We start from the raw sequence: 16,898 nt of genomic DNA on the forward strand, positions 1-16,898 counted from the left end.
TCCTGACCTCATTACAGCCTTGGTTCAAACATGGACAAAAGACCTGAATTCCAGAAGTGAGGTGAGAGTGACTGCCCTTGACATCAAGGCAGCTTTTGATCGCATATGGCATCAAGGAACCCTAGCAAAGTTGGAGTCAGTGGAAATCAGGGGGAAAACTCTCCGCTGGTTGGAGTCATGCCTAGCACAAAGGAAGATGGTTGTGGTTGTTGGAGGTCTATCAACTGAGCTCCAGGACATCACTGCAGGAGTTCCTCAGGGTAGTGTCCTAGGCTCAACCATCTTCAGCTGCTTCATCAATGACCTTCCTTCATTCATAAGGTCAGAAGTGGGGATGTTCGCTGATGATTGCACAATGTTCAGCACCATTCGTGACTCCTCAGATACTGAAGCAGTCCATGTAGAAATGCACCAAGACCAGGACAATATCCAGGCTTGGGATATAAGTGGCAAATAACATTCACACCACTCAAGTGCCAGGCAATGACCATCTCCAACAAGAGAGAATCTAACCATCTCCCCTTGACATTCAATGGCATTACCATTGCTGAATCCCCCACTATCAATATCCTGGGGGTTACCATTGATCAGAAACTGATCTGGAGTAGCTATATAAATAGCGTGGCTACAAGAGCAGGTTAGAGGCTAGGAATCCTGCAGCGAGTAACTCACCACCTGACTCCCCAAAGCCTGTACAAGGCACAAGTCAGGGGTATGATGGAATACTCTCCACTTGCCTGGATGGGTGCAGCTCCAACAACACTCAAGAAGCTCAACACCATCCAGGACAAAGCAGCCCCCTTGATTGGCACCCCATCTACAAACATTCACTCCCTCCACCACTGACTCACAGTGGCAGCAGTGTGTACCATATACAAGATGCACTGCAGCAATGCAGCAAGGCTCCTTAGACAGCACCTTCCAAACCCTCAACCTCTACCAACTGGAACGACAAGGGCAATAAATGCATGGGGACACCACCACCTGCAAGTTCCCCTCCAAGCCACACACCATCCTGACTTGGAACTCTATCGCCATTTCTTAACTGTCGCTGGGTCAAAATCCTGGAACTCCCTTCCGAACAGCACTGTGGGTGTACCTACCCCACATGGACTGCAGTAGTTCAAGAAGGCAGCTCACCACCACCTTCTCAGGGCAATTAGGGATGGGCAATGTATAGCCAGCGATGCCCACATCCCATGAATGAATAATAAAAAAATCCTGGAACACTCTCTCTAATAGCACTGTGGGTATAGCTGCACCAGATGAACTGCAGTGGTTCAAGGTGGCAGCTCAACACCACCTTCTTTAGAGCAATTAGCTGTGGGCAACAAATGCTGACCTTGCCAGCGACGCCTACTTCCCAAGAAATGAATTTTTTTAAACTTTCATATTTCAACCTGCATGTTAATGCTTTGCATCTTTATTGAATTCGTGTTTTTTAATAATTTAATAATTTTGTTGTTCATTGAAGAAACCTGGTTGGTGGATTTTATTCTGAAATACTAAGAGTATATAATTTGCCGTATTGGTATACGGGTAAAACATTTAAATATATGTTAAGGCCCATGGAGAAATGAATCTAGAGAAAGACAGTGCAGTCCTCGAGCCTCAGTCGTAACTGTATAGAGAACATTATACAGGAGGGTAGAGGATGCACTGTATGGAGAACAGTATACAGAGAGTAGAGGATACACTGTATAGAGAACAGTGTCCAGGAGAGCAGAGGATGCAGTGTATAGAGAACATTATACAGAGAGTAGAGGATTCACTGTATAGAGAACAGTATACAGGAGGATAGAAGATGCACTGTATTGAAAACAGTGTATAAGAGAGAAGAGGATTCATTGTATGGAGAATATTATACAGGAGGGTAGAGGATGCACAATATAGAGAACAGTATATACAGGAGGGTAGCGGATGGAAGAAATATGAAAAATTTGCCTCTTTTACCATGGAAATTATCATGGTAAACATGCCATAAGAATAAGAGATCAAAAGGGTATAAAGACAGGCGGCACAGTGGCGCAGTGGTTAGCACTGCAGCCTCACAGCTCCAGGGACCCGGGTTCGATTCTGGGTACTGTCTGTGCGGAATTTGCAAGTTCTCCCTGTGACCACGTGGGTTTTCGCCGTGTGCTCTGGTTTCCTCCCACAGCCGAAGACTTGCAGGTTGATAGGTAAATTGGCCATTGTAAATTGCCCCTAGTGTAGGGAGGTGATAGGGAATATGGGATTACTGCAGGGTTAGTATAAATGGGTGGTTGTTGGTCGGCACAGACTCGGTGGACCAAAGGGCCTGTTTCAGTGCTGTATCTCTAAAAAATAAATAAATAAATACATTTAAGATAGAAAGGAGGAGATAATTGATAAATCACTTAGAGAGAATAAAACCTCTCGTCCGATGGATTGCATCCACACATTTAATTTAGTTAAGGAAAGGTTAGCAGAGGCACTATTATGTATATGTAAAAATTCATTAGTAGTGCCAGAGGACTGACAGGCAGCTCATGTACTTCCTGTATATAAACAAAGGGAGATGGAACAAGCCCAGGAAACGAAAGACCAATTAGCTTGAGATTAAGAAAGAATTCCATTATCTTTTCCACCACCAAATATGGAATAGGAAAACACCTAGAAACTAAAAATACCATAAAGAGTAGTCAAAAGGAAAGATCATGTTTGACCAATCTTTTTGAATTCTTTGTAGAAGAAACAGAGTAGATAAGAGTAATGTAGCAGATGTAATATATTTGTTTTTCCAAAAAGCCTTCAATAAAGTACTGCAAAATAGACTCATGATTAAGGTCAGAATATATGGTGTCAGAGAGCAGGTTGCAGAATGTATAGCAAGCTGGCTACAAAACCAAAAACAATAGGGGTTAAAGGTAGCTCCTCCAATTGGCAAATGGTGGGAAGATGGTGTTGCTGATGAATTGGTGCTTGGACACTGTTGCTTACCGTTTACCTGTTGAGCTGAGTGGCCTGTTTCTGTAAATATTTTGTAAGATGCGCTGGGAGAACAGTGTGCAGGAGTAGGGCATATGATCTAATCAACTGTAAGAAATCTGCCTACAACTTAGTGTGATGGAAGTGTATTACTTGAAGTGTCAGGTGACCCATCTGAAGTGCGAGTTACCGTTTTATCACAATAGATATTCAGCTATGCTCTGAAATGTCATCAACCTGTGTTCCTTCTTTATTTCAGATTGCTCGCAAGGAAAACAGATATATTCTGACCTGTGGCTTACCCTACCAGACGGTGAGTGCACATTTTATCACACCAGTATGGTTATAGAGTGTTGTGCAGACAGTGGATAGTATGCAGGCAGCATCCTGGCAGCGAAGATCAATAGACAGTGGACAGGGTGAGGACGGTATACAGTCAGTGTGCAGTGGTGAGCAGTTGGCCGTCAGTGGCAACGTGCTTGCATGCTGTGTGCAATCGGGGTAGTGTGCGGCCAGTGGCAGTGGGGGTTCATTCAATGCGTGGTTTGCGGTCAGTGTGCAGGCACGGGGTAGTGTGTGGTTCCAGAGTACTAACACAGTTTCAGGCAGGTGTCAGAAAGGGAGCTTTGTGAACAAGGTCTGAAATGGAGTCTGGTTCTCCAATAATATGTCAGGTCCCTCACAAGGGCTGAGGAACGTGCTATCCCAGTGGGGAGCTAAACTGGGCAGACCTGGCAGGCCTTGGGTTTGATTCACTGAGTCAATTGAGCTCAGTGAGAGGGTTATATACTCGCATGTGAAGAATGTGGGCCACATATCTTCAAACTCAGTGAAAGGAGAGTCAGCAGCTTCAGAGAAGGAGAGAGTTGTGATGAGAGGGACAGGAGGAACGATACGATAGACTGCAGCCTTTGCATGGTCTGGGACTTTTGCTGATGTTCTTATCTTCTCCTCAGCTGCGTTCTCAGGTGGGGGAAGGCCGCTGCCTCTCTCTGAACTGTTCAGAGAAGGCGAAAGACCAGGCAATTGCTGTGTTGAAACACTTCAATGTGCGAGTCACTCCGAAAGACATCTTCAGCCGCTGTAAGGTAGGGCAGAATGACCTGGATGAGGAGCCGAGGGGATGGGCTGGTGATGACTGGTGAATGTTTTTTGTGAGCATATGCACCCCCCGCCCCCCCACCACTTAATCCCAAATTATTTTTTGACAAAATGCCCCTGACTGAACCATTTTTAGCCAAGGCTTGGGCTGTAAGTGAGAACCTTTTTGTATACTAACCCAGAAACCAGCATTAGTTACAATGGTAACACAGACTCACTTTATCCTGAAGATCAGGGAACCGTGAGAATTTCTTTGGTCTCAATTGGGATGTTTCTAAGTTTTGGTTGCAGAGACGCCCTTTGCCACATCACCTGTCGACAGCGCATTGTACAGGAACAGACTGCCAGTAAATATTGTTCGTGCTAATAAACTCGTGTACTGAATGGGCTAACCAGTTTGGGCAGATATGGTATTCTGACCTATGTCTCCCAGTCTCTGCACAATGTGAGACTTAGGGGGGAAATGGACATTGGCTGAATGAGAATCACAGGCTGTTCACGAAGGGAACATTTTTGGTACCCCGTACCCATTTTTTGTACCTATACTTAGGGGTACCTAGTGGTAAGGTAACATAGTGGTTATCGTTCTAGACTAGTAATCCAAAAGCCTGAACTAATGATCCGGAGATGTGGAGTCAAATCCTACCACAGCAACTATGGAATTTAAATTCAATTAATTAAATACATTTGGAATTAAAAAGCTCGTAATGGCAACCACGAAATTACCAGATTGTCGCTAAAAACCCATCAGGTTCACTAATGTCCTTTAGGGAAGGAAATCTGCTGACTCCAGACACACAGCAGTGTGGTTGGCTCTTAACTGCCCTATAAAATGGCCTAACAAGCCAGTCAGTTGTATTCAAAAAGGCAGCTCACCACCATCTTCTTAAGAGCAATTAGGGATGGGCAATAAATGCTGGCCTTGCCAGCGATGCTCATGCCCCGAGTAACATGCACTGTTCTTTTTGATGTATTTTGAACATGTTTTGGCTTTCTATGAGTTATTGCTTGTTTAATAACTTGTTGAGGGGAGACTCCTGCCATGGTGTCCTGTCATTGTCGCAGTCACGGTGTGCTGTTGCAGCGCTGTTGTTACTGTCAAAGGCTGTCCAAATGCAACAGGGCTGGTTATTGTTTTGTGGAGAGCCCTGTCAGTTCTGTCTGGGGTGAATGGAGGTCGTAGAGGACAGCTGAGTTAGACTGGAATAATCTGTCTCTTTTTCTTGGTTGGAGTGTGTACCAACTGAAGATATTACTCTGTTGCACCACAAACTACAGCTGTGAGAGTACCAGTTCCACCATGGCAGAGGGTTAAATGTAATCCTATATTGCCAAACAGTGACCTTCAGATACAGGTTGAAGTCAGTCTCTAATAACCTTCCAGAGCACAATGATCTCAAGCTGACGGATTCACCATTCGTCTGTTGTCAGTTCTGACATAGAGTGACCTGAAAAGGTGCTGGAAGCAGATTCAATAATTTTCAAAAGGGAATTGGATAAATACTTGAAGGGGAAAATTTTACAGAGCTATGGAGAAAGAATAGGGAGTGGGAATAATTGGACAGCTCTTGCAAAGAGCTGGCACAGGCATTTTGGGCCACCTTCTGTGCTGTAAGATGCTATGATTCTAATAGACAGTAGTGAAAGTTGTCAAAAACAGACTCTATGCAGCAATCACTAGCTGTTACCTTTGAAGCTGAATAAAGCTGGTTCTGACGAATGTCTCAGGATTGAGCGTACGTTGAAAGCTAACTGTTAAAAATAATTCTGTAATGGTCTCCACAAGGACGATTAAGGATGGACGACAAATGTCCTTGCCAGCGACACTCACATCCCATGAATGGATTTTTAAAAAATGCCCTGGGCAGAGGGAATAACTTGTCCCCTCTCAGGTATGGTGGGAAATGGATTCTTGGCGACAGTGGGGCTGGATTTTCCCACAGGCTTCGGGACCCCAACGTTGGGACCAAATGGGGGTCCTGATCCTGCACTTTCTGGCAGTGTGTCCAACAGCACAATCTTCCTGGAGGCGGCCTCTGTGTTCTCCGTCCTATTAAGGATGGCGGGTGGGCTGTCGATGCTGCAGGCTCAATCAGCCCCACCGAGAGAGGTGGGGGCTGCTGAGGCAAGCCGAGGATTACAAGGGCACCTCAACATGGAAGGCGCCCTCGGGTGGGTGTATACAAGTAAAAAATTACGAGGGCCAAAGCTGTTAGGCCCCTCGGAATAGAGGGGTAACCTCATTGGACAAATTGTTTGGGCCATGAGTGCGCCCTATCCTGCCCGCGGCCCCGTCAATGGAGCATGGAGCCTTACGACTTCGATGGTTCCCCCACCCCCCCCTGCCAGCCTGCTGCAGGGAGGCCGCCTCCCTTACAGTGGCGGCCCCTGCACGCTGTGGGGGGTCATTTTAGCACTGGAAAAGTGCTGGCGAGACCACAAAATAGCCCCAAATTAGGGTTTTAATGATGTTAATTGGCTACCCGCCTCTGGAGCTGGCACCTGTTCCTAATCCCAGCCTGCTCCCAGGAAAGTTCACCGGCGGCGGGAATGCGTCAGGCAGCCTTCCTGATGTGGCTTCCCCCATTTTTCAGGCCCTCCCATGTCCAAGCCCGCCAGCACGGGGTGGGAAAATTCAGCCCATAGTTTCTTGCTGGATTAACCGTGGCCATTCCAGGTTTTCTGTCTTACATTTTATTGAAGTAAAAAGCTGTGAAAATGTATTTAGATCATCAGACCTGATCAGAAAATGTTTTCATTAAATGAACTCATACAGCTTGCAGAGCGTATTGAGGGTTTGGACATTATGGGTTTTGAATAGTTTCGTTCAGGTTTCCAGGCTGAGATGGAATCAGACGAGTGACATCAGATGGTGTTAGATAAAGGTGTCTGCAGGGACCATGTGGTGGGAAAGTCAAGGCAGTGGTTACCTGGTAACTTGGTGTTAACTGCAAAGCACCACACACTGGCAGCCCTCTGTCAGGCCTCTCCCGGCCTAGTTCTCACAAGAATCCAGGCAGCACAGCCTAGTTCCCACAGCTCTTCAAGTTTCCTGCCAAGAATGCAGTATCTTAAGAAAGCCACTGGAGCATGAAGGTCACTGTGTGAGAAAATCTCAGGCCGCGACGATTGCTTTCAGTGAGCCTGAATCGTACTGTGAGGGTTTGGATGGAGACTCGCCAGCATGTTAGATTGTGTGAAATGTTGGGGTACGGGATTACGGGCGGTTGATAGAATCTCTCTTGATTTCAGCTCGTTGTTGGAGACTTTTCCCTGTTGCATTCCCTGTGCCATGTACTTCCTCTGTTAGACATCCTTCTTCTAGAGATCACGACCTTCCCTAAATACCAGGATGATTACCCAATTTCCTGCGTGGTCTGCTGCCCAGATTGTGCATGGAGACTAAGGGGTCGAGTTTGTTTACGCCTGTAATATCAGGCAATCCGGGCAGATTCAGCTCAACCAGCACAAAAGCTGGGGGAATTTTAAACATAAGTGAGTTTCACCCAAACCATTTATGCTTGTGTTTCCTGCAATTCTTTATGTTACTTCAAGATTCAGTTTGTCCAGATCAGGCCCTGTTGACAAAACTGACCATTCCCCCTGGGCGAAATTGCGAGTAATCACCGATAGGGCTACTTTGGGAAAGCTCTTCAAATTGCGCTCATTTCTTCGGCACGTAGGCATATCTTAAACGTTTCTCATATCAAAAATATTTACTTTTCTGAGAAACTGACTAGTGTACACCATTGAAGCTACTAAGTTGTTCAGTATAATTTTTATTATTATTGTCCATGACAATATGAAAGGCACAATTCAACATGGTGGCCCCTCATCAGAGCCCTTTCCTATCCTGAGTGGCGTGAAACCGGGCTGTGTTCTCGCACCCACACTTTTTGGGATTTTCTTCTCCCTGCTGCTTTCACATGCGTTCAAGTCCTCTGAAGAAGGAATTTTCCTCCGCACAAGATCAGGGGGCAGCTTGTTCAACCTTGCCCGTCTAAGAGCGAAGACCAAAGTACTACGGAAGGTGCTCATCAGGGAACTCCTCTTTGCTGACGATGCTGCTTTAACATCTCACACTGAAGAGTGCCTGCAGAGTCTCATCGACAGGTTTGCGGCTGCCTGCAATGAATTTGGCCTAACCATCAGCCTCAAGAAAACGAACATCATGGGGCAGGACGTCAGAAATGCTCCATCCATCAATATTGGCGACCACGCTCTGGAAGTGGTTCAAGAGTTCACCTACCTAGGCTCAACTATCACCAGTAACCTGTCTCTAGATGCAGAAATCAACAAGCGCATGGGAAAGGCTTCCACTGCTATGTCCAGACTGGCCAAGAGGGTGTGGAAAAATGGCACACTGACACGGAACACAAAAGTCCGAGTGTATCAAGCCTGTGTCCTCAGTACCTTGCTCTATGGCAGCGAGGCCTGGACAATGTATGTCAGCCAAGAGCGACGTCTCAATTCATTCCATGTTCGCTGCCTCCGGAAAATCCTTGGCATCAGGTGGCAGGACCATATTTCCAACACAAGTCCTCGAGGCGGCCAACATCCCCAGCTTATACACCCTACTGAGCCAGCGGCGCTTGAGATGGCTTGGCCATGTGAGCCGCATGGGAGATGGCAGGATCCCCAAGGACACATTGTACAGCGAGCTCGTCACTAGCATCAGACCCACCGTCCATGTCTCCGCTTTAAAGACGTCTGCATACGCAACATGAAGTCCTGTGACACTGATCACAAGTCATGGGAGTCAGTTGCCAGCGTTCGCCAGAGCTGGCGGGCAGCCATAAAGACGGGGCTAAAATGTGGCAAGTCGAAGAGACTTAGTAGTTGGCAGGAAAAAAGACAGAGGCGCAAGGGGAGAGCCAACTGTGCAACAGCCCTGACAAACAAATTTCTCTGCAGCACCTGTGGAAGAGCCTGTCACTCTAGAATTGGCCTTTATAGCCACTCCAGGCACTGCTTCACAAACCACTGACCACCTCCAGGCGCGTATCCATTGTCTCTCGGGAAAAGGAGGCCCAAAAGAAGAATAATTTTTATTAAGTAAATTTTTGTGATTTTAAATTGGGCTACTCACTGGCAGTGGACTGGGCAAGCTTGTTAAAAATGCTTGTTTTTGCCGATAGTCCCATTTTTCTTCAAATGAAACCTGAACCAGGCCCAGGTTACCAATAAAATTATTAAGTCATACTTTATAATGAAAAGAAAAATTAAGTAAACAATTACATTCTGATGTGCTGCCTGATTGTACTGGTTCATGGAAGATTTTATGATGGTAATTAGCAAATAAATTTTAACCGAAGCTCACCTAACCAGTGCAATTTCAAGCACGTTTTGGGCACTATCACCTTGGATGCAATTTCCTGATTGCACCCAAAGTGGAAACTCTACTCCTTTGTGTTTTGTACCATTGCTTAGTGCCTTGTACTGTTGTGCATTGTTAAGGGGTTGCTCATTACATGACTAACAATTCTGATAAAGGAAAGAACTTGTAGTTATATAGCGCCTTTCACAACCTCAGGATGTATCAAAGTCCTTCGCAGCCAATGCAGTACTTTTGAAGTATAGTCACTGTTGTGACCTAGAGAAATGCTCCATTTGAATTAAAGTTGGGGTGACCAGTTGGGCTGCTTATCGGGCGAGGGTTGTAGGTTTGGATTAGGATTCAGTGAGATGGGGTTAGAGTTATGGGTTGATTTGTGGCTAGAGTTAGAAAAGGTTAACATTATGGATTGGGGTTGGGTTTGGTTTATTTAGGGTTACGGAAACAAAATACTGCAAGTTCTGAAAATCTGAAATAAAAATAGAAAATGCTGGACATACTGAAGGTCTGGTAGCATCAGACAAAAGATCATTGACTTGAAACGTGAACTCTGTTTCTTTCTCCACAAATGCTGCCAGACCTGCTGAGTATTTCCAGTATTTAGATAGGGTTAGGTTCAACAGCGTTATGGGTTGGAATTAGGGTTAAATAGGGTTAGAAAAAGAGGAATATATAGGATCATAAAATGCCATTTCAGACCATCTGACCAAAATCAGTATACAGTGTCCCTTGATTGATTTATTTATTTTTTATTTTAGAGATACAGCACTGAAACAGGCCCTTCGGCCCACCGAGTCTGTGCCGACCATCAACCGCCCATTTATACTAATCCTACATTAATCCCATATTCCTACCCCATCCCCACCTGTCCCTATATTCTCCTACCACCTACCTATGCTAGGGGCAATTTATAATGGCCAATTTACCTATCAACCTGCAAGTCTTTTGGTGGTGGGAGGAAACCGGAGTACCCGGTGAAAACCCACGCAGACACAGGGAGAAATTGCAAACTCCACACAGGCAGTACCCAGAATTGAACCCGGGTCGCTGGAGCTGTGAGGCTGCGGTGCAAACCACTGCGCCACTGTGCCGCCCACTTAGCAAATATCTGTCCAGTTCCCTCTTAAATTAACAGTTATCAGCCTCAGTTCACTTCCTTAGCATCCATTCCAAACATTCCCCTCCACTCCATGTGCTGGATCTATCTGATTTGTCCTTTCACCCTCTTTCTACTTAGCTTCTTCCTATGCCTCCGCATCATTCCCCAGTGTCAATAGCAAATGGTTTCACGAAGCATTACTTACCAAGTCCCCATCCATAAGATGTCCTTAGTCTCCTCTAATATAAAAGGACAAGGAGGCATAGGAAGAAGCTAAATAGAGAGATGGTGAAAGGACAAATCAGATAGAACCAGCACAAAGAGTCCTGCAGTCTGCTGTGCTCAGGAATATTCCTTCTTCCAGCTGACATTATATTCCTACATACTGGTAAAAATCTCCATGTCCTTGTTAATGCCAAGTATGGGACTGGACTGTATTACCAAGTATTATAAAATATTTACAGCACAGAAACAGACCATTCAATCCAAAAGGTCCATGCAGGTGTTCATGCGCCATGTGAGCCTCCTTCCACCCCTCTTCATCTAACTGTAAAGACAGTCCTAGTAACTACAGGCCAATTAGCTTAACATCAGTGGTGGGTAAGGTTTTAGAAATAATAATCAGGGAAAAAATCAACAGGCACTTGGGAAGGTTTTAATTAATTTAGGATAGCTAGCACGGATTTGTAAAAGGCAGATGATGCTTGACTAATCTAATGGAATTTTTGGATGAGGTAACAGTGAAGGTTGATGAAGAGAATGCAGTGAATGTTGTCTGTATGGATTTTAAGAAAGCGTTTGGTTAAGTATTGAGGCTTATGGAATAGGAGGGTCGGTGTCCAATTGGATAAAAAATTGGCTCAAGGACAGAAAACGTATATGTAAAATAACTTGGCTTATGGAATACTGAGTAGAATTTCAAAATTTGCCGATGATACCAAACTTGGAGGAGTAGCAAATAGTGATTGCCTGCAACAGGACATAGATAGGCTGGCAGAATGGGAAAACAAGAAGCAGATGGAAGTTAAGACTGACAAGTGTGAGGTGATGCATTTTAACAGAAGGAATAGGATAAGTTAAGATAGACTTAATGGCACAGTTCGAGAGAGAGTACAGGAACAGAGGGATCTGGGGGTGCATGTACATCGATCGTTAAAGTGGCAGGACATATTGAGAGAGTGGTTAGTAAAGCATATGGGATCTTGGGCTTCATAAATAGAGGCATTGAGTACAAAAGCCGAGAGGTTATGCTGAACCTTTATAAAGCTCTGTTTAGGCTCCAACTAAGAGTATTGGGTCCAGTTCTGGTCACCACACTTTAGGAAATATGTGACAGTCCTTGACAAGGTGCAGAGGAGAATTATCAGAATGTCTCCAGGGATGGGAAATTTTAGTTACAAGGCTAGGTTGGAGAAATTGGGTTGTTCTACTTGGAGCAAAGGAGATTGAGGGGAGATTTAATAGAGGTGTACAAGATTATGACAGGCTTAGATAAGAAAAAACTATTCCCATTAACTGATGGTACAAGGAATAAGGGAGGTGGTGGCATAGTGGTAATATCACTGGACAAGTAATTCAGAGGCCTAGGCTAATGCTCTGGAGACATAAGTTCAAATCCCACCACAACAGATGGTGAAATTTGAATTCAATTATGAAATCTGGAATTAAAGAGCTAGTCTAATGGTGGCCATGAAATCATTGTTAATTTTTCTAAAAACCCATCTGGTTCCCTAATGTCTTTTCGGGAAGGAATTCTGCTGTCCTTACCTGGTCTGGTCTACAGACCCACAACAAGGTGGTTGACTCTTAAATGCTCTCTGAATGGTCTAGCAAGCTACTCTGTTCAAGGGCAATAAATTCTGGCCCAGCCAGTGATGCCCACATCCCATAAACGAAAAGAAAGCACAGACTGAAGGTTGCAGAGGGAATATGAGGGATAACTTTTTTTTTTACACAGCGCGTGATAATGACCTGGAACTCGCTGCCCACGAAGGTGGTGGAAGCAAAGACAATCAATGATTGGATGGACATTTGGAGGAAATAAATTTGCAAGGCCACAGGGATTGAGCAGGGGAGTGCAACTGACTGGGTTGCTCGGCAGAGAACCGACATGGACTCGATGGTGAATGGAGGGGTGGGGGGGGACAGAGAGAGAGAGGGAGGAACAGAGAGGGACAAAGGGGGGGACAGAGAGGGGGATGGGGGCAGAGAGAGAGAGAGAAAGGGGGGCAGAGAGAGAGAGAGAGAGAAAAGGGGGCACAGAGAGAGAGAGGGTCGGGGGGGGGGAGAGAGGGAGAGAGAGAAAAAAGGGGACAGCGAGAGGGTGGACTGAGAGAGAGAGGGGGGGAACAATTAACTGGAGGAGGTGGCTCCACAAATATCCCCATCCTCAATGATGGGGTGCCCAGCACATCAGTGCGAAAGATAAGGCATTTGCAACAATCTTCAGCCAGAAGTGCCGAGTTGATGATCCATCTTGGTCTCCTCCTGAAGTTCCCAGCATCACAGATGCCAGACTTCAGCCAATTTGATTCATTCCGCGTGATATCAAGAAACGACTGAAGGCACTGGATACTGCAAAGACTATGGGCCCTGACAATATTCCAGCAATAGTACTGAAGACCTGTGCTCCAGAACTTGCCACGCCCCTAGACAAGCTGTTCCAGTACAGCTACAACACTGGCATCTACCCGGCAATGTGGAAAATTGCCCAGATATGTCCTGTACACAAAAAGCAGGACAAGTCCAACCCGGCCAACTACCGCCCCATCAGTCTACTCTCAATCATCAGTAAAGTGATGGAAGATGTCATTGGCAGTGCTATTGAGTAGTACTTACTTAGCAATAACCTCAGTGGCACTCAGTTTGGGTTCTGTCAGGGCCACTCAGCTCCTGACCTCATTACAGCCTTGGTTCAAACATGGACAAAAGAGCTGAACTCAAGAGGTGAGGTGAGAGTAATTGCCCTTGACATCAAGGCAGCCTTTGACCGAGTATGGCATCAAGGAGCCCGAGCAAAACTGAAGTCAACGGGAATTGGGGGAAAACTCTCCGCTGGTTGGAGTCATACCTAGAGCAAAGGAAGATGGTTGTGGTTGTTGGAGGTCAATCATCTGAGCTCCAGCACATCCTTCCTTCAATCATAAGGTCAGAAGTGGGGATGTTCGCTGATGATTGCACAATGTTAAGCACCATTTGTGACTCCTCAGATACCGAAGCAGTCCGTGTAGAAATGCAGCAAGACTTGGACAATATCCAGGCTTGGGCTGATAAGCGGCAAGTAACATTCGCGCCACACAAGTGCCAGGCAATGACCATCTCCAACAAAAGAGAATCTAACCATCTCCCCTTGACATTCAATGGCATTACGATCGCTGAATCCCTCAATATCAACATTCTGGGGGTTACCATTGACCAGAAACTGATCTGGAGTAGCCATATAAATACCGTGGCTACAAGAACAGGTCAGAGGCTAGGAATGCTGCGGCAAGCAATTCACCTCCTGACTCCCCAAAGCCTATCCACCATCTACAAGGCACAAGTCAGGAACGTGATGGAATACTCTCCACTTGTCTGGATGGGTGCAGCTCCAACAACAGTCAAGAAGCTCCACACCATCCAGGACAAAGCAGCCTGCTTGATTTCGCACCCCATTGACAAACCACCGATGCACAGTGGCAGCAGATGCACTGCAGCAACGCACCAAGGCTCCTTAGGCAGCACCTTCCGAACCCGTGACCTCTACCAACTAGTAGGACAAGGGCAGCAGATGCATGGGAACACCACCACCTGCAAGTTCCCCTCCAAGACATTTGACTTGGAACTATATCGCCGTTCCTTCACTATCACTGGGTCAAAATCCTGGAACTCCCTTCCTAACAGCACTGTGGGTGCACCTACCTCACATGGACTGCAGTGGTTCAAGAAGGCAGCTCATGGGCAATTAGGGATGGGCAATAAATGCTGGCCTAGCCAGCGTCGCCCACATCCCATGAATGAATAACAAAAAAAAGGGTGGATGAGCAAACCGACCATGGCACCCTGGTATAGGAGGTCAATCAAGTGGGGGGAGTTAAATGGAATATGGTAGTGGTCGGGGACAGTATTGTCAAGGAGGCAGATTTTGTTCTCTGCAGCTGCAACCGGGAGTTCTGAAAGTTGTGTAGTCTACACAGTACCAGGGTTAAGGACTTCTCCTCATGGCTGGAGATGAACTTGGAGTTGATAGGAGGAGGATCCATTTCTCATGGTCCAAGTAGGAACCAATGACATAGGTAGAACTTAGAATGAGGTTCTTCTGAGAAAGTTTGAGAAGCTAGGGTCCAAATTAAAAAGCAGAACCTCAAAGGTTCTGAATTACTACCAGATTCACATGCTAATTGGCATAAAACCAAACAGACCAGAATGTTGAATGTATGGTTCAAAGGCTGTTGTGTGAGCCAGGAGTTTTGATTCATTCACTAGCACCAGTACTGGGGAAAGAGGGAGCTGTGCCATTGGCACAGGCTCCACTTGAACCGGGCTGGGATAAGTATCCTGGTGAACTGAATAACTAAGGATGTAGCTAGCGCTTTAAACTAAAAAGGGAATGGGAGGCTGCTGGTGAAGGGAAGTTGATAAATCTATATAAATGTATAAAATCAAGGCATGGAGCAGTTTCACGATTTGGATAAAGATAAACCGAATGTGTCAGGAAAGGACAGAGTGATCAACAGTGAACATGCATCAGTGAATAAAGTCAAATCAGGGAAAAATGGTAAAACTTTAAAATCAAAGGCTCTTTATCTGACTGCACGAAGCACTCCTAACAAGACAGATGAGCCAGTGTCACAAACAGAAAAAATAGATTTGATCTAATCGCCGTTACAGAGACATGGTTGCATAGTGACCAAGGTTAAATATACCAATGTACTTGATGTTTCGAAAAGCCAGACAGAATGGAAAAGATGGGGAAGTAGCCCTTATAAAAGAGGACATAAAGACGGTGGTGAGGAAGGATCTTGGCTCAGAAGATCAGGAAGTAGCGTCAGTATGAGTAGAGATAAAAAAAACAAGGAGTAGAAAACACTGGTGGGCATAGTTTCCCAGCCCCCTGAAAGTAGCTCTACTGTTGGACCTAATATTAAGGAAGAAATAAGACGAGATTGTAACAAAGGGGGACTTTAATCTTCATGTAGACTAGACACATCAAATTGCCAAAAGTAGCTTAGAGGATGAGTTCATGGAATGCATTTGAGACTGTTTTGTAGTACACTGATGCAGAGCAAACTAGAGAAGAAGGTATTTTATATTTCATTTTGTGTAATGGGAGCAGGTTAGTTAGTAATCTCATATTAAGGGACCCTCTGGGAAGAGTGACCATAATATCATAGTTTCAAATTAAGTTCAAGAGTGATGAACATAAGTCCAAAACTAAAATATTAAACTTAAATAAAGCCAACTTCATTGTTATAAGAGGTGGGTTGGCCGAGGTAGACTGGGAAATTAGATTGAAAGGAATGACTGTAGGTAAGCAATGGCAAACCTTTAAAGAAGTATTTCATAATTCTTGATGAATATACATTCCATTGAGAAATAAAAACTCCACAGGAAAAGCAATCCAACTGTGTCCGCCAGCCAGCCCAGACTGCTACAGCTTGGGCCAAGATTGTACAGTGTGAAATAAAAACTGCATCCAGTTCTGATGAAGGGTCACTGACCTGAAACGTTAACACTGCTTCTCTCTCCACAGATGCTGCCAGACCTGCTGAGTATTTCCAGCATTTCTTGTTCTTAATTTCAGATTGCCAGTATCTGCAGTATTTTGCTTTTATCTTGTAGGGCCAGAGTTGCTCGAGGTCATCCAGCAAGGCCATCTGTAGCCTCCTCAATTAAAGGGCAGCAGCCTTCCAACAGCCATGCTTGCAGCCACTGGGGGAACATCTTGTAGGAGCACTAGGGCAGGCAAAGGCACACGGAAGAGGCACTAAGGGATTGCACAAAGGTGATAATGCTGCACTACATAAAAAAAAATTAATTTACAAATTTGGAATAGAATGCGTATTTTTATTGCCTTTTATTTTTGCACTCTGGGAAACGGTGATGTGATGGTCGCTGACAGAGGGAAGGTAAGGAGTGTGGGAATGTTGGGGAATGGGGTGTTGGAGTTGGAGTTATTGGTACCGCTCGTGAATTATTTGTTCAGATAAAGACCGGCATAAAGGGCCCGTCTCAGTGGCTAAAAAGGTTAAGGATAGTATTACATTAAAAGAAAAGGCTTGCAATATTGCCAAGAAAAGCAGTAAACCTGAGAATTGGGGAGTTTTAGAAAGCAGCAAAGGATCACCAAAAAATTGATAAAGAGGGATAAAATAGAATATGAGAGTAGACTAGCAAGAAATATAAAAACAGTTTGCAATAGCTTCTACAAGTAAG

At 45.2% G+C, this 16,898-nt stretch overlaps 1 protein-coding gene across 1 annotated transcript in view; it reads left to right on the plus strand.

Annotated features, from left to right (window-relative positions):
- The window catches only part of LOC137366520 (exonuclease mut-7 homolog), a 282,638-nt gene that overhangs the window by 77,332 nt on the left and 188,408 nt on the right, over positions 1 to 16,898 (plus strand). Inside the window, exons 9-10 of the mRNA XM_068028316.1 lie at positions 3,209 to 3,262; positions 3,906 to 4,037. Of these exons, the coding sequence (XP_067884417.1) occupies positions 3,209 to 3,262; positions 3,906 to 4,037 (186 nt within the window). The remainder of the gene's footprint in view (positions 1 to 3,208; positions 3,263 to 3,905; positions 4,038 to 16,898) is intronic.

This window comes from Heterodontus francisci, unplaced genomic scaffold, assembly GCF_036365525.1.
Source record: "Heterodontus francisci isolate sHetFra1 unplaced genomic scaffold, sHetFra1.hap1 HAP1_SCAFFOLD_769, whole genome shotgun sequence".
Classification (NCBI taxonomy): Eukaryota; Metazoa; Chordata; class Chondrichthyes; order Heterodontiformes; family Heterodontidae; genus Heterodontus; species Heterodontus francisci.